The sequence below is a fragment of the Protopterus annectens genome, chromosome 3.part0 (genome assembly GCF_019279795.1).
Source record: "Protopterus annectens isolate FY-2018-M chromosome 3.part0, PAN1.0, whole genome shotgun sequence".
NCBI lineage: Eukaryota > Metazoa > Chordata > Ceratodontiformes > Protopteridae > Protopterus > Protopterus annectens.
This window is the reverse complement of record NC_056731.1, coordinates 506,999,390-507,023,110: the sequence shown is the minus strand read 5'-3', so window position 1 is coordinate 507,023,110 and position 23,721 is coordinate 506,999,390. Positions and strand designations below refer to the sequence as shown.

The 23,721-nt window shown below is 37.4% G+C and overlaps 1 protein-coding gene across 1 annotated transcript in view; it reads left to right on the top strand.

Annotated features, from left to right (window-relative positions):
* Window positions 1-23,721, top strand: part of SNX25 (sorting nexin 25) — a 1,427,683-nt gene that overhangs the window by 1,296,940 nt on the left and 107,022 nt on the right. The window contains exon 17 of the mRNA XM_044064925.1: window positions 4,909-5,090. Within this exon, the coding sequence (XP_043920860.1) occupies window positions 4,909-5,090 (182 nt within the window). The remainder of the gene's footprint in view (window positions 1-4,908; window positions 5,091-23,721) is intronic.

Sequence of the window (23,721 nt, the reverse complement as noted above, 5' to 3'; positions counted from 1 at the left end):
GCCCTCTCATGTAGGGAAAACGGTTCTACTCCAGGATTTTCTTGGTCCCCAGAAGGGATGGTCCTTGGAGAACCATTCTAGACTTATCCCATTTGAATACTTTCCTGAAGGTTCCCACTTTTCACATGTTGACTTTGCCCACTCTTTTTCCTCTCATCCTTCTTCAGGCATTCATGGTGTCCTTGGACATCAAGGGTGCTTATCTTCATAACCCATTCATCCTCTGTTCAGAAAGCATCTTTGCTATTGCTTCCTCACATTTTCAACTCTCTGCCTTGCCTTTTGGATTGTCTTCAGCCCCATTGTCCTAGCCTTCTGCAGGCTACAGGGCATTCACATTTTTCCATACCTGGGCGATGATCTTCTTCAGGCTCAGACTCCAGACACCCTTCAGGAGAATCTTCTCTTCATGGTGTCACTGCTGGCTTGCTTACCACCAGAAAAGGTCCCTGTCTCTCATATCCTACTTCCAGGTCCTCTTGCCCCTGCAATCCCTGACTGCCAGGGAGTTTTTCATCTCTTGGGGTTCATGGCATCCACTATTCCAAAGCTACCACTAGCCAAGTTACACATGAGGAAATTCCAGTGGTTCCTGAGAACAATTTGGGCACAACACTCGCATCCACTGGAGTTTGTTATTCCACTTCTACCCTGCCTGAAAACGGAGCTACACTGGTGGATTTAGCAGGTTTCAAGGAATCCATACTTACCCTTGCAGCCACCTCTTCCCACTCAAGACCTGTACGTAGATGCTTTGGACCTGGGATGGGGAGTAGCCCTGGCCTCAAGGAGGGTCAGAGAAGTGTGGTCTCCCTCTCAGAAGAGGGACCACATCAACATAAAGGAGATGAGAGCCCTGATTTTCACTCTGCAAATCTTCAAACCCTTTCTTCTCCCAGGTGCCTTAAAATGATTTACAGACAGAACTACAATCCTGTGGTATGTCAACAAGCAGGGAGAGACAAATTCTTCTCTCCTGTGCAGACTGGCTATCCCAGCCTGGGAGTTAGCCTCCCAGAGTCTGTTCACTTTCCATGCAGTTTACATTCCTTTGACTCTAAATGTTGTGGCAGACACATTGAGCAGGTCCATGACTTAGTACCACAAATGAATGTTACACAGGGATGTGTTTCTGGACATGGTCCATTGATGGGGTACACCTCAGTATATCTTGTTGCCTCCCCATGAACAAACAACTTCCCACATTTTGTGCCAGAGTCCCCATTCCTCTGGCATGGAAGGTGGACACCTTGTTCGTTTCTTGGAAGGGGATGTTTCTATTTGCATTCCACTCCTTCCCACTTCTCCAAAAGGTCCTGTTGAAGATTCAAGAGGAGCAACCAACAATTTTTATGGTGAATCCCTTTTGGCCAAGACAACTCTGATTCCCCTTTCTTCTGCATTTAGCCAAGGGCAGTCATCACAAGTTACCCCACAGAATGGACCTACTCACACAGGACAATGGATCTGTAATGCACCCACAGATGTGAAGTCTACAACTGACCCTGTGGGTGATAGAGAAAAGGTGTCTGAAAGGAATCAAAACCCTGATGACGGGCTGCTAATTCTGCAAGAGGCCAGAAAACCCAACACTAGGAAAGCCTAGATTTCCAAGTGGAAAAGGCTTTCCATCTGGTGTCTTTCAATGGATTGGCAACCACTTCTGGTGGATGTTCTAGTGGTTCTTTCCTTTCTGTGTTAATTGTTGGAGTGGGCTGTCATACTCTTCAGTAAAAGCTCCACTTTCTGCTGTCTCAGCATGTCTGCCTATGCCTCCCCCATTAGCTTCCAGGTTGGAAGTTGAACTTTTTTCTTAAAAGGCGTCCTTCATCTTAGACCACCAAGGAAACCAGTTCCTCCTCCTTCGGATCTTAATTTTGTCATAGAAAAACTTACCCTGGCCCTTTTTGAGCCGGCAAATTCTTCTTCTCTGCAACACCGAACCTGGAAAACAGTTCTTCTCATGGCCATTACTTCTGCTAGAAGGGTTTCGGAACTACAGGTTCTGATGTCTTCTCTTCATGGTATTCCACAAGGATAGGGTCTCTCTATGCACTAACCCCTCCTTTATGCCCAAGGTGGTAAACGAGTTGTCAGTCAATCAGTCCATCAGTCATCTCACGTTCATCCCTTCTTCTCAGTCCTCTAGTGAGAGGATACTTCACACTTTAGATGTGCATAGGCAACTCAGATATTATTTAGATAAAACTAAGCCTATTAGGAAATCTGACCACCTTTCTATCTCCTATCACCCAAGTGCCCTGGGCAGGCCTGTTTCCAAGCAGACCATTTCCACTTGGATTTCCAAAACCATTTTGTTTTGTTATATGTCCCATGGGAAGAGCCTTCCCTCACCTGTTAGGGCACATTCCAACAGAGCTATGTCTTCCTCTGGTGCCTTTTTCAAGGGTCTAGCACATGTTCTATCTTAGAAGCAGTTACCTAGTCTTCTGTACATACCTTCACAAAACACTACAAGTTAGATGGCATTTCCAGGTCCTGAGCTTGTTTTGCAAGGGTTATTTTCCAGGGGTTTGTAGAGCGTGCTACTGCTCCTCCACCCAGTTCTTCTGCATGAGCTTTGGTATTCTCCCTCATGTTATGAATACTGCATCATATGAATAGAAGGGACATAGAATAGTTGTGTAAAATCTTACCATAACCTTAGATGTCCTTCTCATCTATATGTTGCAGTGTTATTTCCACCCCTGCCTTCCCCCTGATACTTGCCTGTCTATTGGTGGTGTGTTTCTTCACCTTGGATCAGGCTGGTGCTCTGCTTGCGGCATTCAGTTCTGAGGACTGGTACATGCCAATGTCCACTTTATACCTGACGTCATTTTATGACCAACGTAGGACCAGTACTATGTGCGACGTCGCAAGTACTCTGCAGTAGAGTTAAGACTTTTGTATACTAGCTGGACATATGAGACAGCCACCAGCGGTGCACTCCCTCACATTATGAATACTGCAACATGTAGAAGAGAAGGAAATATGTGGTTATGGTAAGATTTTACACAACTATTCTTTCCCTTGAAATCCTAGACTGAGAAAATGGTTCTTTACGAAATGCAGATTCTTGACAACTTGTAAAAGAATCTGCAAAAATAAGGGAATCTAAATATGGAAGAATATGAATGCCCTGCCATTTGCTTTGGGCTGTTACTGGAGCCAGACATTTTGTAAACCCTTGGAAGTGTATACAGGGTAAAAGATAAAGAATAAAACTGAAAATTTAAAGCAGAGACATTCAGAAGTTGAGTTGCAGAATGTGATGATAATTTTTAGAGCCAAAATTATTAGAAAACTTAAGAGGACGAATGAGATGCAACAGACTGTAGAGAAAGCATTTGGATTCTGAGATTTTGATGTGGAGGTTTAGAAAAGAAAGGTCTAAGAAAGGTCTACAAGTTCCCTCTTTCTTCAGCACCAGAAAGATTTTTGAATAGGAGTGATTTGTGACAGACGAGTACCAATAAGAGTGAAAGGGAAGGTCTACAAGAGGGTAGTGAGACCAGCTTTGTTATATGGGTTGGAGACCGTGGCATTGACAAAAAGGCAAGAGTCAGAGCTGGACATGGCAGAGTTAAAGGTGTTAAGATTTGCACTGGGTGTGACGAAGGTGGACAGATTTAGGAATAAGTATATTAGAGGGTCAGCCCAGGTTGGAAGGTTAGGAGACAAAGCCAGAGAGACAATATTACGTTGGTTTGAACATTGTGCTGAGGAGGGATGCAGAGTATATTGGGAAAAAGATGCTAAGGATGAAGCTGCCAGGTAACAGGAAAAGAGGAAGGCCTAAGATAAGGTTTATGGATGTGGTGAGAGAGGACATGTAGGTGGTTGGTGTGACAGAGCAAGATGCAGAGGACATGAAGAAATGGAAACAGATGATCCGCTGTGGCGACCCCTAACGGAAGCAGCCGAAAGAAGAAGAAGAAGACCCTTTCCCTATTTGATCTGGAGAAACAAGCTCTATGACATCCTGAGATAACATCTGATCTAGGATAGGAGGAAACCAGGAGATTTGATAGGACAGAATCTGAGGAATCTCAAGAAAGGGTAGATGAGAGTCCCACTGCCATTTGTAGCTTTTTGCAATAGTTGGACACAAAATATAAACTTTTCTTCTCAAAAACTAACAAAATGGAAGGTGTTCACCAACTGGGTACTTGTATGCCCTGCCTTGGAGAAGTGTTAGTCTACAGTCAATTCCTCAAAGCTCAAAACATAAAGTGCATTTTGGAAAGAAAGCTCTGAGGGTGTAGTACCCTAACCACTGACTTTGACTCCTCTCATACTGCTTAGTTGTTAGGGTACATAGAAGATGGCGTAAAGCTTTGGAGGCTGCCTGGTTGTCATATCCCTGGCAGGCTATAACCCATGTAACTTAGGCTGCTACAACAGTGAGCTAATGATGATCACCACAGTTCTCCCATGTATCAGGTAAGTGTGCTGCTAAAATGTAACCAAGCTTTTTTGGGGAGATGTGACTTTTTCCACATTAGCATTTCATGTTCATTAGAAAACACTCATTTTCGTTTTAGGTGGTGGTTTTGATGTTTTTTTCACATAATTATAAAACCCACCTTTCATTTGCTTTAAGTATGATGCTGTCTAACTTTTATGAAAACTATTATCATCCATAAAAGATACTGGGTAAAGGGATCCCCATAATTCCATACTTGTTACACCTCTCAGTAAATCACAAGTTGTTATTGCAGTTGTAGGCAGTTTTTGTACCTAGAGCATGAACAAGAATAGAATGATAAAACAAAATTGATCACTAAGTCACTATTGAAAGGAAGCACACAAATGAGAGTGCACACTGACTTTAGTTCCAGTTTCATACAAGTGGAATATTGTTCTGTCATTTTTGTTTTATGTTTGAACTGCATTTATTTGCAGGCAAATTAGAGATACTGTCAACTGGATCTTCAGTGAACCAATGCTTGTTTACTACATAAATGTTTTTCGTGATGCTTTTTGGCCAAATGGAAAACTGGCTACACCCAATGAGCCTAGAACAGAAGACCAGCGTCAAGAAACCAAGGTTAAAGCACAACAGAAACTACTTGACAGTATTCCAGGTATGAATTCTAAGACTGATGAGATGTTTGGATGCTGCTGAATCTTGAAAGTTATTCTCTTTTTTGCAAAGCTACCCACCTTAAAGTAATTTTGTCCAGTTCTGATGGTTTTAGGTCATTGTTTAGATTAAGCTATAAAGAGCTAGTGATTATTAATCTGCCCACTTGGAGATGCATATCTAGTCTGCTTCAATCTGTAACTTTTGATGAAAGTAAGTAGTATAGATACTATAGGAACTGTTTGTAAAACCAACTTTATTGGTGAAACAATAATGGCAATTCATTGTCATACTTAACAAAACATAGACAATAATGGCAATCCATTGCCATACTTAACAGAACAAAGATATCCAAGTTTAACTCTAGACCCCCACTAACATTTTACCAAAATACTGACAAAGCAGTAAACAAAATATTGTCCCAACTATTTTTTTTGCTACAAAATTTTTCTCTTACCCTCTTCCTGTCCTTCTTAGCATGAAATGTCCTCATAACTAAAATGGAATAAGCCCCCCCCCACTTATAACTTTGTATTCTAGTACAGAAACTCATAAAATTCAGGCAGTAATTAATACTTTTTGTTGATAATTAGACCCATTGCTGTAACAAGATGAAACGTTTCAGCTGGCTGTTCCATAGTAGTCAAACCTGGCCATTGTAGGTTTATAGGATGATACTAGGCTATTGGCCCATACGCCCTTATAAGCTTAGCCAAGAATTCACCCATGTTCCCTCAAAGTCAGCACCTATTTGCCCTGTCCAGCAGGGACACAGGTGGGATCCCAGGGGTATATTTTCGGTTTCCCATCCAGTCGTCCAGGTTCCTCAAATAGTGCTAGAGAGGTACTCTGCTTGACATGGAGAGGGAGTCTATTCCACAGATGGGGGAGTCTTTGGGACACAAATCTAATCCGCCAACAAGTTCTATTAATGTCACAGACCAGGTTAATGCCTTGCATGCGGGTTGCATGAGTGGAGTTTGTCTTATGGATATGCAGCAACTCCATCAAGGCTGGGTCTGAAATAGCCTTGTATGCCAGACACAGGTCACCTCTGAGTAGTCTGTATGAGACTGAGTAGAGGGACAGGGCTTTTAGCCTATCTGTATAGGATAGGTGTTTGAGACCCCGGATTTTCCTGGTGAGGAACCTATGTTCTCTCTCCAACTGCTGCATGTGCTTGGCAAGGTACATGGCGAAGGAGGCATTGTACTCGATAATGGGTCTGATAAGGAAAGAGTACAGGGATGTTATGACCTCCTTGTTCCTGGATGAAATACCCTTATTTATGAGGTGGGCCATGTAGAAAGCCTTCTGTACAACGGAGGCAACGTGGTGGTCAAACGTCAGGTTGCTATCAACCTGGGTGCTCAAGTCCCTCACGACTGATTGCATGCTTAGTACGTTGTTATTTGCATTCTTAGTACGTTGTTATTAATGTGATAATTAATGGGGGTGACATTTTCCCCAAAGGGGATAATGATGTATTTCATGGCATTCAGTTTGAGGCCATGCTTCTGGCACCAGTCATTAGTTTGGGTAAGGCCCTCTTGGAGGATGTTCACATCAGCAGGGGAATTTAAGACAGTGCCCAGCTTGCAGTCATCTGCAAACTTGGTAAGCCACAGACCACTGGTTTTGGCTTGCACCTCAGAAAAGTATATCCCAAACAGTAGAGCCCCCAAGACCGATCCTTACGGTACACCACTCGTAATAGGTCTAATACTAGAGGTGGCTTCCTCTTGTCCCTTTTAGAAACTAAATTACTTGTCAGACCGCAAACCTAGGAGCTCAGAGCAGACATAGTAGAATATTTATTTTTTATATATATACATATATATATATATATATATATCTATATATCCATATATATATATATATACAAAGCACTGATATATATATATATATATATATATATATATATATATATATATATATATATATATATATATATATATATATATAAAACACTGACCAAGACCCTGTTTAAACCACCATAGGTGAAACACCATTCAGCATACTGGGACCAACCAGCTGAAGTTAGGAAGCAAAATACTTTAGATCTGTTTCTGTTTAAGGCCACACTAGAAGACCACCTCTCAAACAAAACTACTTGTGCTTGCTTCAGAGATAGTGGCTAAAAAGTTACTGCATTGAACGCAAAGTTGAAACGAACTTTGTCTCCGTTATTGTCAACTTTAAAATCTTTTGTTTACATTCCTTTCCAAATGGCAAACAAAGCAATTTCTGTTATAATTGCTGTAAGCCACATATATTCCTCTTCTGTAGAAAACTGTAATTAATTTATTACTTTAATATCAAAATGTTACAAATTCTAACTGCTCTACAGATTATCACTAGTTCTTTAGCATGCTCTGTTTTCTATATGTTCTTTTATGTGTAAACTACTTGATGTATTATCTGTATATCACAACTGTTTAATTCTTGCCCTTGTGGGCTTGGGTCATGGCTGGAAAGGTTGTGTCAACCAGTGTACGTATATGGTTGACAAAATGTAAATTAAATAATGCTTTATTTTGAATGCTTGCTGTTGAAATAATGATGGCATTATTTTTGTATCATAAGAGGAGAAAATTCAGTTTTCATTTTTATTTTTTGCAACAAGCCGCAGTGGTACAGCGGTAGCGTTGTTACCTCACAGCAAGAGGTTCTCCTGTTCGATGCTCGGCTGGAGTGCCTTCTGTGTGGAGTCTGCATGTCCTCCCTGTGGTCAAGTGGCCTCCGAAAGACATGTGTGAATGGACGTGCCTTCGCTGAAGGTTGGGTGTCGGGCTGGCAACTCGGCACCATAAAAATCGACTGCCAATCATTAGCGGACCAGAGGTTTTTTTGCAACATTTTGTTTGTTCTGAATATTTTTCTATTTTTATTGGAATGGATGTTAATATATTTGATTTTGCTACTTTGCTTAATGGTTGAATATCTAATTTTGTGTCACAGTTTTTACTAATAACTGCATTACTCTAGCGTCTTTTGCACCCATATTACATTTGCCTGATATTTAATTTTATATGAGTAATGTTTGAGGGAGAGAGAACATTATAGTTTCTGATGGCTAATTTGAAGGGCTGATTGTCCCATATCACCATTATCCTTAAGTTTTTTTTTTTTGTTTGTTTTACTTGTTTCTCTCCACAGGCCTATGACATTCATCACATCACTGTCTTTCACAGGAGAGGACTTGTGTATTTCAAGATTTTCCCTTTAATACTTCCTTCAGCTCTCCTAACACATTGCCTATGATAGGCAGCATGTACTTTACTGAATGTGGATGCTGAGGTGGACATTGAGAATTGTGGCCTTCAAAGCTGGACACGTTGTTGTTCCCAGGTTTACTGCCAGAAGCTAGCCCTGCCAGAAGTTATCCCTCATTTTGGCATTCTCTTGTAATGTTTAACGTCATTGTTAACCTTAATAGTGGCTTTGTGTTTTTAGCTGTCCTGTATCTTTTTCACTTTCAAAAAAACTTGTAGTTTTTTCCTTGCAGGTGTTTTCAGCTTTTCCCATCTTTAATTACTGCAGTACTTGTACACTTGTCTGATTTTTTTTTTTTTGCAGACCTCTGCATTCAATTCCAAACTTTGTTATACAGGGGCCATTGAATGTTCTAAAACGGTACAACTTGACAAATTGTTAGCTTATATTGTTTTACCTGACTTGACCAAATTGTTGATGGTTCCCTTTCTCCACTGTTTCAACCCCTTGTAATGGGATTCTCTTGCCTGCAGTATAATTTTATTATGTTTTGTATTGGGCTTTGTGGGTATATTTGCCATTTTGCACTGCTACTTTAGTCAGCTGTTTTTCTTGGTGCTTTCAAGGTTTAGAAACATTGAAACTTCTCAGGATCATCTTTTTTTTCGATGAGGATCTGCAGTACCAGAGGGGATTCGCGTGGCCTTTTGATAAGTTGTATATCTGAGACAGCCTCTAATTTCACATTTATTGTCATTCTGGGCAACATGATATTTCGTAATCAGTGGTTGATCTTGCTTCTGTTTTGATTTGTATAGTGCAACTATCTTGCCGCATTTGACTCAGTTGAGTTAGAGAAGTGATGGCTGCTGAATATTTCTAAAAAAACTTTCAAGAATTGAACTCTATAAATATGTTTCAAAACAATGATGTTTTTACAGTTTTCTTATAGGAGATTGATAGGAATTTCAAGGCAAATGAGTCTAGTGACCATTTATGCCTGGCCAGTAACCCACCCTTATGCACTTCCTTGCTTTTTCTAGGAGGACTAGGCCAGTCAAGCCCATCCAGTCATCTACAGCCTGTGATTGTGTATTACATTGCATAATCTGTAGGGCAGTCTAATCAAGGGGTGAGAGAGGCAGTGCAAGATGAATCTGTCCCTACATGTTTTTTTGTCTAACAGAAAAAAAATCAGGTCCCTGTTTTTGGTATTTATTAGCTAAAAGTGGTCTTCACAGCACCCGTAATGTGACCAGTAATGACTCCTCCTGCAATTTGTATGGGGTTACTTGTGTCAGTGACATATTTAAGTATGATTGTAAAATCTTTTTTTTATAAGACCCCATTGCTCTTACTAGTACTGGAACTGTCTGAGTATCTTTCTTCCACATTGCCCCCATTTCTGCCAGAAAATCCTGGTATTTTATGACTTTGTGTATCTCTGAATGCAAGACACTTTAGTCAGTGGGTGTAGCAATTTCAGTGATCAATGCTACTTTTGTCTTCTTTTCATGGTCTACTATATCTGATTTTCTTGCATTTATTTTTGAACTGTTGGTAGTGGATGATAACGTGATATAAACTTCATCATTTTCTGTGATTCTTTGTGGCTCATGCTGCCAGTGTTTTTTAACTGTAATATTTGCACAATCCCCAGTGCAACAGTCTTGCCACAGTATTATGCCTTTCAGTATACAGTCCTTCTGCCGTTAGTATATCACAGCCAGCGACATTTTCCAGTTGTGCGTTACAAAAGCTACATTTGTCTGTTTCTCCCACATGTTTAATGGACTTGGCAAACCAATGTGTACGTAGTCCACTGTCTTGGGCCACCAGTATTATTCTTCCATCTTTTGATCTAAATTCACCTCTGCTTAACCATTCCTGCATTTGATCCTGATCAACATGAGGTTGTTCCAAGAGTTTTCTGTACTTGCAACTATATTTATGCATTTTCCACATTTCTTGCCTTCTCATCTGATCCTTCACTTTATATTGTTTCTTTTGCTTTTTGGCACATTCAGTTGCTGCCTGATTTTTAGCTGCTTCTGGTTTGATTTCCATTCCTGCTTGACACCAATATGCTTCTGCTAAACTAAGCAGGGAAGTCGTTTTAGACTTGTTCTCCTCATGTTTCAAAACTTTCACTACTTTTGGGTCTTATGAGGTCAGCAAATAATGTATAGAATCCCACTATTTCAGATCTGTACATGTAATCAGTTTTGACAAGGCCCATACCCCTTCAGAACGGGGAATATGTAATCATGAGTATGAAACATCCCTCTCGTTTTCGTTTCTAACCTACTCGACACCTGTAAGTTTGGACAGGAAGAGCAAATTGGTTTATAGCTTGGACTTTTTTCCTAGATGTCAACGTTGTTTTCAGTATTAATTTAAGTCTTCTAAAATATTCCTTACTAAGTTTTATTTGCATTTGTTCATGTTTTATTGTTGATCCTTCATCAGTTCCCAAATATTTATACACTCCCTCTTGCTCAAGTTCTTTTATATCACATTCCTGTTCCAAACTGATCTTTTCTTGGTGTTGCAGCTTTCCTGCTTTAAAGGTTGCTTTTGCACATTCATCAAGATCAAATGACATGCTTATATCATCTGAAAAAGTTTTGACCACTTGCAGTTGTGCTTTCAGTTCCTCATCTGATGAGCTATGCAATTTTAAATCGTACAAAAAGAAGATGAGAAATCTTTATACTTTGTTGTTTTCTGGGAGCCAAATTGTAGCCATGACATAAATGGGTTAAGGGCAAGACAAAATAGCAGTGGTGAAAGAGAGTCACCCTGAATATCCTACTTTTAATTTTTCCCTGGAATAATAGTTTGTCCTTTATCGTGGCTTAACTACAAAGTGGTTTGTCACTGTTTCGTGGTCACTGTAATATAATTGATCAATATAGGGTGTATCTTGTACATTTTTAAGCACTCTTTTATCCATGAATGTGGGATATTGTCAGATGCTTTTTATAGTCCATCCATGCCATACTTAGATTCTTCCCCTTTTTACAGTTCTTCGTTATGATTTTATTTAATAATAAATGATCCTTTATTCCATAAGACATTATTTTATTACCCTTTTGTTCTGTTGCCATGTTTGAGTTTTCTAAAGTATGTCAGCATCAATTCCAGTATAGTTTCTACGTCTTAGAAAGGTATGTTATTGTCTATAATTTTTCGGATAGAGTGCAGGTTTACTCTTAAGTTGGAGTATTGTTTTTCCTATTGTTAACCAAGCTGATGTCTGGTCAGGGTGGGCATATCTATAGTTCTTACTCATAGCTAAATCTTCATGTAAAGTTGTCAATACTTTTAGCCAGAAGTTGGGTACTGCATCTGGGCCTGGGGGTTTCCAGTTAGGAGCTTTTCTTAACATTGTTTCTGTCGGGCTGTTACTTCATCCCATTTCATATCCTGTACATTTGAACTTGTTATTCTTTTTACTACGTCTATCCATTTAGCATCTTTATGTTGCATAGGATCTTCATAGATATTTCTACAAAATTTATATTGTTTCTTCTTTTTTCAATTCCTTTTGCCTTATTTCCAAATTCTCTGTAAAACTTTTTTGGGGTCATCAGAAAATTGCTTATTTTGTACTTTCCTTTATATTTATCTGCATATCTTCTACGTTTTTCTGCCTTTGATGATATTTTTAGTTTATTATTTGTGATCGTGCACAATAGTTCCTGATCTGTTCTGATAATGCTCATTGCTTTTATCACGTCTATCTTTGAGTATTTTTGTTGATCTGTTCCCTCTTCTGTGCTCTTCTAACAGTGACACTTAATGTCTTAATTGCTTTATAGTTTTCTCTATTCGATACTTCCATGATGGCATTCAATTTAACCCCTTCCTTTCCCTTACTACCCTGTGTTTTTCTGATAAGACTGTGTCTGTTATTAATTTAGCTGCACAGTAATATATTCCATTTACTTCTGTTATATCACATGAATCTGTATGGACAGTCCTAATTTTTGTGTTCATTTGTTGTGTCAAACTTCTTTTTGTGTTTTATTGACTTTCTGTAGACCATTTCTTTCATTGATCTCAATATGTCTGTCCATTTGTTTTAAATCAAGCAACTCTTCTCTTAGTTAATTTTCTGCTAAACTGAGGACACATTCTTTGTTGTCCATTTTGTACGGACATTCTACAAAAAGTTCCAGAGCATCATCTTGTGCCACATTCTCTTCAGTTTCATCTCGTCATCCGTTCTTTCATATGAAAGCTCATTGGCCTATTACTCCACAATTTACTTAGTAAAGAGTTGCCACAGTTTCCTGTTCCTTCTCTTGCTGTGCAACTCCATCTGAATGTTTGTACTGGCTTCCTATGAAAGGCTCCAAAGTATCTTCATAAGGCAACTGATCAGATATTTTCCTCTCCACTGGTTTCTCCTTAATTTGGGGATCTATTACTCTATCCTGCTATGATGTTGTCTACGTTACATTTGCTACATTAAATCTTTCACTTAGCATGTAATCAATAATCTCAGTTTCTGTTTCTTAACTTCTGCATTACTAATCCTCTTTTCTACTTTTCCTCTTTGTTTTCTTATTTTTTGTATTGTAAAATTTTCGGTGTCTGGATGCCTTTGCCTGTATTTCTTTCCAAATGTCTTTGGTGCTGCTCTTTTTGTAATGATTAATTTTGCTTTCTCCTTTGCATAAATATTGCACCATATTAAATCTCTTTCTTTCCCATGTCCATGTTTCTTCTTCAGATGTCTCAGGTTTCTCCTTACTTTAGGGACTCCTTTTCATCATGCTGTGATGCAACCTGCGTCTGACTTTCTGCACTAAAGCCATCACAAGCATTCTGTAACTTCATCTTCTATTTTTTAACTTCTACTGTACTGGTCTTCTGTTCTACGTTCCCCTCTTTGTGATCTTATTATTATTTTTTTTTATTGTGAATTTTTCCGTATCTGGATACTTTTGGCTGTATATGTCTTTGGGGCTCACATTTTTGTATTGACTAGCTTTTTCCTTTGCATAAATATTGCACATTATTAGATCTTTCTTTCCCATGTCCATGTTTATTTTTATACCTTTTTAGAGTCTCTAGATTTTGTTCTTTATATTTTCGCACTTCCTCAGTCACTACTTTTTCCAAATGACCCAAGGTTTCTTGTTCTGTACAATGAGTTTCATAAATCTGTTGTATTAACAAACACAAATTGTTATTTGAAACTTCTGAAACCCCTGAAGAGTCTGATGATACTGAAAGGCATAGTATTCCAGTCTCTCTGGTAACTCAAGGTCTTGAAGCCTGTGTTCTTAGTCAGTTATGTATGTAGTCAAACTACTCCTACTAGAGAGGCATTGTGCTCAACAGTTGGCCTAATCAGTACTGAACTGAAGGAAGCAAGTGACTTCTTTAGATCAGGGTGATATTCCCTTGAAAACTAGATACAGTAACTAGAAGGAATTACTGATTGCTGTTGTCACAGGTTAATAGAAAGAGAGGTAATTATCAATCCATGGTCTAATATCCCTGACAACATTTTAATTTTGAAGTGGGATATTTTCTGTGCTGAATGCAGAGGGGAGGGCTTGGCTAATACATGTGACAGTATTGCATTTTTGCATTTAATTTGAGCCATTTTCAGTACACCAGTTACTTATGTGTGCAAGTTCTTCAAGAAAGGTTCTGAAATCACATGAGGGGACATGGCAGTAACTCCCAGTTTGCAGTTGTCTGCAAACTTTGTTAGCCAGTGGTCTTGATTTCCAGACTGGAGATCAAAGACATGAATGCTGAAAGGAGGTTTCCCAACACTAAGTCCTGGGAGACGCAACTGGTTGCTTTCGTACTTTCGGATGAAGCACTTGACTGTGTGGGTTCTGTCTTTTAGCCAGTTTGCTGTCCATCTTTTCTCATAGGGATCTGTTTTTAAGGCTTTATGCTTATTTGCGATACCAGCATGGGTGTGGTGTCAAACTCCTTGGTCAGGTCAAGGAATGCCATGTGAAGTCTACGACCACTGTTGACAGCCTGTGTAGCCCTCTTGAAGAAGTTAAAAAAAAAAATTATTAGGCAAAGTCTTTCCCAGAAAAAGCCAAATTGATCCTGATTAAGTTTAATGGGGTCTTTGGCACTGAATTATAAGGTCATTTATAATGCATTCCATGCCTTTTCAGATGAGACTCAGCAGGATGATCAGTCTGTAATTCTCTGTTGGTTGTAGGGCCTCCATTGTAGAGTGGCATCACCACTGTGGTGCACCAAATTACAGGGATAAAGTCTGTAGCTAAACGTAGGTTAAACGGTCTGAGGAGTGACTTTGCCAGGGCATATTCGTCCTGTTTAATGAACAACCAGGTTTATTATTAGGATCCATGGAAGAATAATTTTTGGCTTTATAAAGTGTTTTCAGTGCATGTTTATTTGTGATAACGGGGTGTTTAACAAAATCAGGGATATATGAGTTTTGGAAAGAAGTCTCTGGGGTAAACTTAACTCTGAATTTGTTTGCTAGTATATTCACAATATTTGTTGGATCTGAATATGTGGTATCATGTTGAATAAGTTCAAAGAATTGTTGGGTGAAGAAGGATTGTGCTAGCATATGTTCATGAGCTACTCTGATAGCTCTAATGGTGGCTTTCAAGTTTTTTAGTAATATTTCTGGTAACATCCTTGATATGAGGGTTTTTGCATCTATGGCATAATTTATGGATTTTTTTTTCTTTTATTCTAAAGTTTACTACCAAGGAAGTTTGTTTTTCTTTATATTTGTCTAAATGGGCATATAACTCTTACATGGTGCTACCTGGTGATAATTTGATGAGGTTAGTATGTTATTTTTATTTTGAGGTATTTTATGTGGGGGCTTTGGAGATTATGAATGTGAAAGGCACTAGTTTATGGTCTAGTTGAGTTATTCTATTTACTAAGCCTCTTTGAGTTTGTTTCTTCATTGCCTTCATAGAAGAGTAATTTACAACTGGCATTTTGGATTGTTTATTACTGTTGCTTAATAATTTAATATATTTTTTCTTAAATAACAAGGAAGTAAAGTCAGTCCTCTACCTTAACGCTGGGGACAGCTGTCTCCTCATATCTCTGTTGTGGTTTGTGTACTTAACCGGAGAAGGAGATACTATGGAAGCAGTGCAAGAAAAAGCTTTATTTGTAAGGAAATATTGATGATATTATGCCCTGTAATGGGTTTGTTAACCTGTCTGATCCAGGGAGAATTTGTTTATTAAATCTAAAATATTTTGGGCATAGACACTACATTGGAGGTATAATTGCTCCTTTTCATTGAGAGGTAGTTAAGTCTTCCAATGTAAAAGAGTTTTTGTTTGTAGGGAGTTCATCAAGTACATTTAAGAATCTTGTATAATTATTAGGGGACATAGAGGGTACCCAGCAACAGTTCATAAGTGGATAGCCCTCTTTAGAGTGATCTGGAGTTCTGCAAGTTCCATTTGTGGGTCTTTTGGAATTCATGTAGAGGGGATATGGTTGTTAACTAATATAGAAACACCACCACAGTTACCATGGGGCATGAAAGGATGGTATGTACGAAGTATAGTTGTGGAGGAATAACTTTCTTTACTTTAAAACATGTCACATTAATTACACAAACATGGATGTGTTTCAAATGCTGGAGAGCCTGAAGATCTGGCAATTTGGTGTTGAGACATCTGTCATTGAGCAGAGCCAATTTAATATGATCCACTTTGTGGTTTGATATATTTGTTATGCTGAAATCTCCTTTAGCTGAATTCTGCCTTAAAAAGGTACTGTTGGGGCCACAAAGGCTTTTTTACTGTTATGCAGAAGCTTAGGAATAAGAGGTACAGGCCATCTTTTGTGAAGCATATTGGACTGTTGAACATCTCATTCCATGCTGACATATACTGAATCCCCCTGAATGACACCTGAAGCCAAATATAATTTCTTTGTATGTAGGTATCATTCTTGAAGATGGAAGGATTCCACTGAGGACCAGTGTTTTGCCTGCATTTGTCACATGCATGGAGAGTTTCAGTACGTCTCTCTGCCCATACCTCAGAGCTTTGCACCCCAAGTCATTCAGTCCCACATGGACCAGCACCATGTTTTAGTGATATTTGTCTGGTGAAAGGGTCCTTGTGACGTCATAGTTCCTAGCATTTGAAAGGCAAATTACTGTTACTCTATCTTTGTCCAGCCTAGTGAGAAGAAAATCTTTGTGTGCAGTTACAGAATCCCCTATCACAAAAACACTTTTATTTGTGCAGTAGTTTGTAATCGTAGATTTGAAATGATTTGACTCTTGGTAACTCATTGCTATAGGCGTGCATGAAGGAGATGTAACATTGGATTTGTACTGAGAGCTAGTCTTCCTAGATTTAGGAGGCTTTAGTAAAGATTTTGACAGCCTCAATGCAAGACATTTTAATGTGTTTTTCTTTAGGTTATGGTGGAAGTGCTCATGGCCCATGTAGTTTTGTGAGAGGGAGACCTCCATAATAAGAGTTTATCTATGAACATAAGGCAGTTAAGATGCTTCAGGGTGCCAAATACTAAGATACTAGCAACAGAAGGAAAACAAGTAGGCTAAACTTCCATTTTTGTGCACTGATTCAGGAAATTTAGTTAAGAAATGTACAGAATAAACTGTAGCTAGATGCATACACTAGTTTCTGGAGGGATAGAACTAAGTTGGTCTATGGAGGGATACACTGGATAACACAAAATAACTGCATGTAGCTAAATTAATTGATTTAAAGAGGAAAGCACACACTAACATTTTTAATAAAGTAGAGAGTTAAGAGGATTAAATTTATGGAGCAGTCATGGCTTGCGCCACCCTGTACAAACAGTGTGTGCTTATTAAGTGGTAACTGTGAGTTTATGAACAGTGTAAAGCAGCTGCAGGCTACTTACAGGACTGGACAGTAATCCTGGGTGCACAGTCCAGTTCATTGCAAAGATGCAGGCAGAGGTGGGCACTTGTAAGTTCCAGTAGCAACACTGAATAAAAAGAAAATCTCTGGGAGAAGGGAGAAAATATAATTACTGATGTAGGTCAAGACAGCTGTTTATGTACAGTACGTGGCTCCAAGCATAACAGCATGCTAGAATGTGTTAGTTGTAGCAAGGGCAAATGACTGGAGAGTGCTCAAAAGAGCTAACCAACTAGTAGCAGCACACTAGAGTTTCACCTCTCTAGCAAACACAAGCAAAGAACTAGTCTGTTTTCTCTTCTGCCACCTGAAAAAAACAGCAGTGCAAATTCAAAGCAAGGTCACTAAATCAGCTAGGAACAGTTTAGTCTTTATTGGTATACTCAGTATTAAGCAAAATCAAATAAGAATTATTTAGAGAGATTGTCAAAAGTTAAAGTGTTACAGAAAGAAGGGGAATCTGACAGAACAAGAAGACCAGTTTGAGTGCTAAAGAGAAAATAAGGTGTTATTTGGATAACATGCATGAGTTTAGACAGATTGATGTTAAGCAAGTATTTTTTATTACAACATTAGAGCACAAATTCTTGTAGCATAATGACTTAACATAAAGTTGAAGTGGTTGCTGCCCAACTTAGGGAGCCTTTCACAACAGAAAACTAACTAGAGATCCTGTAGAGGAATTAGATATTTTGGAAATTCTTCAAAAGTTTGTATAAATCAGAGGAATGTGGAAATGAAGAAAGGTCAAAAAAGGGAAGCATTTATCAGTCTTAAGTATGCCAAGATTAGAGGAAGATCAGAATCAAAAATTCATAGCTAAGACAATAGCAATGTTACAGGAGAGATACTTCGATAGAAATGTGCGAATGAATTTGACAGACAGAGTATTGTCGAATGTTCAGCAGAGAGTCAGGTGGCAGTAAGGGGGCAATGATAATACTGATTGTGAGAGGGATTTCAATAAAGATAGAGGAGAAAAAGAGAAACAACCATGGTAGATTTGTGGTAATAAGGGGTTATTGTCAGTGAGGGAGGATTGCACTGCTGTGTGTTTATATTCCACATAAAACTGCTGTTAAGGAGCATAAAATAATTATGGGAGAGAGAATTCTAGCAGGGAACCTGGTATGCAGTAGTAGAAATTTATTAGGAGAACGTAGAAGGGAATTATAACAAAGAAGAAAGAACTCTATGGAAGTATATGAGGATATTTGAAATGGAAGATGTGAAATTGCAAGCAGGAAGGTATAATAACTGGGTTATATAGAAGTTATATTTTGTAAGAACATGGGTATTTAATTTGAAAGCTTCGTAAGTATTTCAGACCATGTGCTGATAAAGCTGTAGGGTAATCAAAAATGAAATACAGGTTCTTTCTTACATTCTAAAAAGAGAGGAATTTAATGAATGTGTAGCGGAAATGATTTAAGAGCTGTTAGAGAAGATATTTTTTCAGAAATGATAGTGATGACTGGGATAAATGAAAATGGAATATAAAAATATGGTAGAAATGAGACAGAGGTATGGAAAATAAGTAAGGAATTAATTATCAAAGCTTAAAGTTTTGCAGTTGAAGGGAATCTTGTAACAATAACAGGAGTAATTGTTGAGTGCTAAAGGGAAAATAATGGAGTATTTTGGATAATATGAATACATTTGGAAAAGTTGCTGTTAAGCACGTTTTTCTGATAACTCCAGATAAAAGTAAATATTACCACAACCACTTAGACAACAGAAAATAGAAAGAGGTTGCAGTCAGGCTTAAGGAACCTGTGACTAGGATAATATTCAGAGACCCTATAGAGGTATTACAGATATTTCAGAAATTCTTTGAAAATCTGTGTAGAGCAGAGGAATGGGAAAAACCAAGAAAGAGCACAAATGGATATATTTATGGAAGACTTAAATATGCCAAGGTTAGAGGAAGATGAGGCTCAAGAATTAATAGCTAAGACTGGAGAGAAAGAGATAAAAATAGCGATGTATAATCTATCAACAGGAACTTATGGTATTCCTGTGGAGGTTTGGAAGTTAGAAAAGAAGAAAGTTATACAGACATGGAAGGTTTTGTTTAGCAATATTTTGAAAGGAGGGACAGTACTGACATCTTGGAAGAAACATGTTGTGTCTGTATTACCCAAAGAGTGTGCAGACCATTTTGGTCACATAGACCAATTTGAAATTAAAACTGTAACTATAAAGTGTTTATCTCTACACTAGCTATGAGAATGGTGCATTACCACAGTTGACAGATGTGGATCAGTGTGGTTTTGAGGAGGGTCAGAGGCAAGAATTGAAATAAGAAGGTTCCTCTGTTTGAACAGATGAATCTGGCAGGGGTGTTCTCTTTATACTGTGTTGTTTGCTTTATACTCGGTCATTGGCAAAGGGGCTCACAAATTCAAGGATTTAACTGATAATGGAACAAGCTTTATTCATAGATGATTTTATTTTGTACTTGATAAATCCAGAAAAGGACATTGCTGTGGATCATTTTAACAAAGTTTCAAATATTTTCAGGATATAAAATTAAATTAAGATAAAACAAAGGCAATAGCAGTCAACTATGTCCCCACACATGAATTTGTTCAGCAATACCCATATCTTTGGGGACATGATAATGTGAAGTATTTAGGTTTATGGATTAAAAAGGCTTGTATTATGGCAACTAGGGATATGTTGGAATAGACTAAGCAAAGGATAATATAAACCTTGAGAAACAGATAGTAAGATAATAAGCAGTGAAACTGATTCTAGTTCCTTTAGTTTTATATATATATATATATATATATATATATATATATATATATATATATATATATATATATATATATATAGTCGTGGTCCATAATTAATAATGAGCTCAAGAAAGTGTGTGGGTGGAGAAGATTTTTATGAATAATTATTTCAGTAAAATACAAAAATGGATATTCAGTGGGCGAGGGTTGAGTAATCAGTAAATAGTCTTATTACAAAAAAAAATATATAGTGAAAACTCCCTGAAAAATAAGCTGAGTCTTTTACAAAAGCTACAGTTACAGACAAAAGATGGGAACAAATAATATCTACTCAACAACGGCTACATTTATTTTATAGGAAACAGTTGCTGTGGTATGAAAACAAGGTGATAACTACCATTAAATTAAAATATCAATTAAGCAATCAAACAGAAAATATTGTTAAAAAAACTACTAGTAGTTAACTCATATTACATATAAAATAAGATAAAATGTAATTGTGAAACTCTGTTTTTTAAAAATCCCCAATATTAAAACAGACAAAAAATGGTACAACTCTGAATAGTTGCAATTGGAACATCACAACAGAAAAAAATAAGTAGATTAATAACTGAATAAATAAATGTTAACAGCAACCTTTTATGTAACTGAAATTTACAGCATATTATAAAGACAGAGATACTTTCAAATGAAGAATACTACTTATAGGCCACATGTCATTAAGGCCCCAATCATTGGTGCAGTTGGTCCTGAGATGCCATCTGATCTCCTTTAACTCTAATAAGCCACCAAAATGTGTGCACCTGCCATCTAATAATACACAATCCTGCCATCTAATAATACACAATCTATTGCATAAAATTTAAAATGGTGTGTAGTCATGCTTTTGAAATGTTTAAACAAAGCATTACGTTCCTCTTTTCTTGTAATGTCACAGATGTGCTGATAAATTCTCCTATTAAAAGATTTTTCTGTTTTGCCTGTGTAGAAGCTGGGGCAGTCCTGGAACTGAGCCACATAGACCATCTTGATACTTGAACAGTGAAACTTTTATCTGAGTTCAGTTTCACCATATTCATGAATATAAAAACTATGGCCTTCCAAAACATGGCAGCACTGTCTATCAAGCCCACATTTTTTCATTCCTCTGTTGTGTGTAATTTTGATACTCTAACATATTTTTGAAATGCATGTCCTTTCTATAAACAAAATTAGGCATATTCCCTAAGACTTGAAATTGTTTTTTATTGGCTGTGAAATTATTCCAGTTGTTCATAACCACAGATTTTATACCAGGACAACCCAAATTATATGCAAGTGTTAATGCCTTATTATAACTATTAGTAAGGTTCGTCTGTCGAACAGTAAGTAGACAGTAGGTGTCCTTGCCAATGAATGAATAAAAAAAAATCCCATTTTCCATTTGTTTATTACTTCTTCAAAAACAGGATTAACAAATCTGAAAAGATACCCTCTTACTTCCAACATTTGTTTGAAATTAGTACATTTGTAAGTAAACATTGTCTCTTGCGAAATCATATGTGACAGTCTAACTAGTCTTTTTACTAATGCTCTTTTTTATGTATTGGATGGCAACTAGTAAAATGCAATAGGGAGTTTGAGTATTTAGGCTTTCTGTGCATGTTGGACTCGAACCAACCATTATCTTTGTTTTTTGAAATGAGTATATTTAGGTAGTCAATATATTCATCAGAAAATATCATAGTGAGTCTTAAAAGTTAGTTGTAAGGTTCAAAAACTCCAAAAATTCATGTAATTTGTCAACATTACCTCTCCAAAATATAGCTTTATCATCTAGGTAATGACCATAAAATGACCAGTGTTCAACAAAAGGTGATGTAAATACAAGATTTTCTTCCCATTGTGCCATAATTAATTTGGCAAAAACTGGTGTACGTCCTGCACTCATTGCCACCCCACTCTGCTGTCTAAACAAATGGCCGTTGAAAAACATTTAGTTGTTCTCCAATACTACTTGCAGTAAGTCCCTAATTAACTTAATCCTGTTTTGGGTAAGATCACTGTGCCCACATAAAAAAAATCATAATACTCCTCTAAGACAATAGTGTGAGGTATTACCGAGAACAGATCTTTAACATTGATAGTTACAAAGATCAAACTGTCCGTATACAAAGCTTTTAAAACTCTCTCTAAAAAATCCCAGGAATCCTTAAAGAGATAACTAATGTTTATAACCACATTTTAAGCTGGTGATCAATACATTTATCTGTCATGAATGTCTTAGATGACTTAACATCAACAACTCCATGAAGTTGAGGGTCGGCCAAACGTTTATGCATATTAGGAATCCCAAAAATAGTGGCAGTTCTGTGATGTGCTAGTTTCAAAAATTCAAACTCATTCTGAGAAATTTGATTTTGGATGAACAAATCATGTAATATTGTATCTATTTTTTGATAAGTTATACTTCTTTGGTTGATTGAAACCTCTTTGTAAATGTCACTAAACAAACATTTTTTTGACAGTCGTTGAAATCCATAATAACCAGATCACCACCCTTATCAGGTTTCATAAGCCTAATTTGTCTGTTGTTAATTATGCTGTCCAGCATTGCTGTCTCTTCAAGTTTTAGATTCAGCCTATGTCTACTCTTTTTATTGCCCAAAATGTGTCTAATGTCAGTCTTGCAGACCTTCTCAAATAAGGTAATAATTGTATGCATAAGAGGATTGAATGTACTAGTTTTTTTTACAGGTGGCTGTAATGAGATCAATATTCAAGCACTTGTACTCATCATGAGAAAAAAACATAGTTAAATTCAACTTACGGGTAAATAGTTGGATTAATTAAAACTTTGTCTATATGTGCTGTCCAAGTGGGTACTAAGTAATGCCGTTTTCAAAAAGATCTGCCCACTCACTATTCACATTTATTTCACTATAATTATACAGTTTGAAATCCTGCCTTATTTAGTGTATAAGTACTACATTATCTAATTCCTGAATGTTCTCACTCTGTTCTTCCCCCTGCCTCTCCAATGTGGTGAGTTCCATTCATCGTGCCCCCATTGCGGGGTGATTGCCTCGTAAATGACATCCCTGTTGGCTTGTCTGTACCTTAGACATTCTGACCCCCTTAGAGGAGGAACCTCTAAAGGGATGTGTCTGTCTTGTTGGTCTTAACCAGTTGAAACGTCATTGTTGTCTTCTGAGACAGTGTTATAAATGTTGAAAATAATGTTGTTCCTTTCCTTTTCTTTAGGAATATTTCCCCCCTGGGTGGGTGGAGGGGGATATGCTTTACTGTCATCATATGCTACTTTATCTCTAAAAAGTTTTGTTTGTTTTTTTTAAGTTTAATGTTAATTTACACTATTATTAACTTTGTCAAATACAGCATAATAGTAATTTTGCTTTACATTAAACATAGGGTCAGAAGTTAAATTCTTGTCTAAACTGGTAATTTCATACATAAGTGTCCATGTCCTTCATATTATGTTTAATAAGTAGTTTCATTAATTCAAAACCATGTCTATTAAAATATGTAATACATAATTGTATAAAAATGAAACTTCAATTAGACCAGTCAGATATTTCCAATATCTAAGTCCCTTTGGAACTCAGTTGACACAAATACCATTCATAAAATAACTGTTTGCAACTTGTAACTTTCGATACTTCATCAGTTTAGTGTGAAACATTTGAATTTGTCTATCAAAAGATCCATTTGTAAACAATACAGACTCGTATTGCATACATCAGTATTTTTGGTT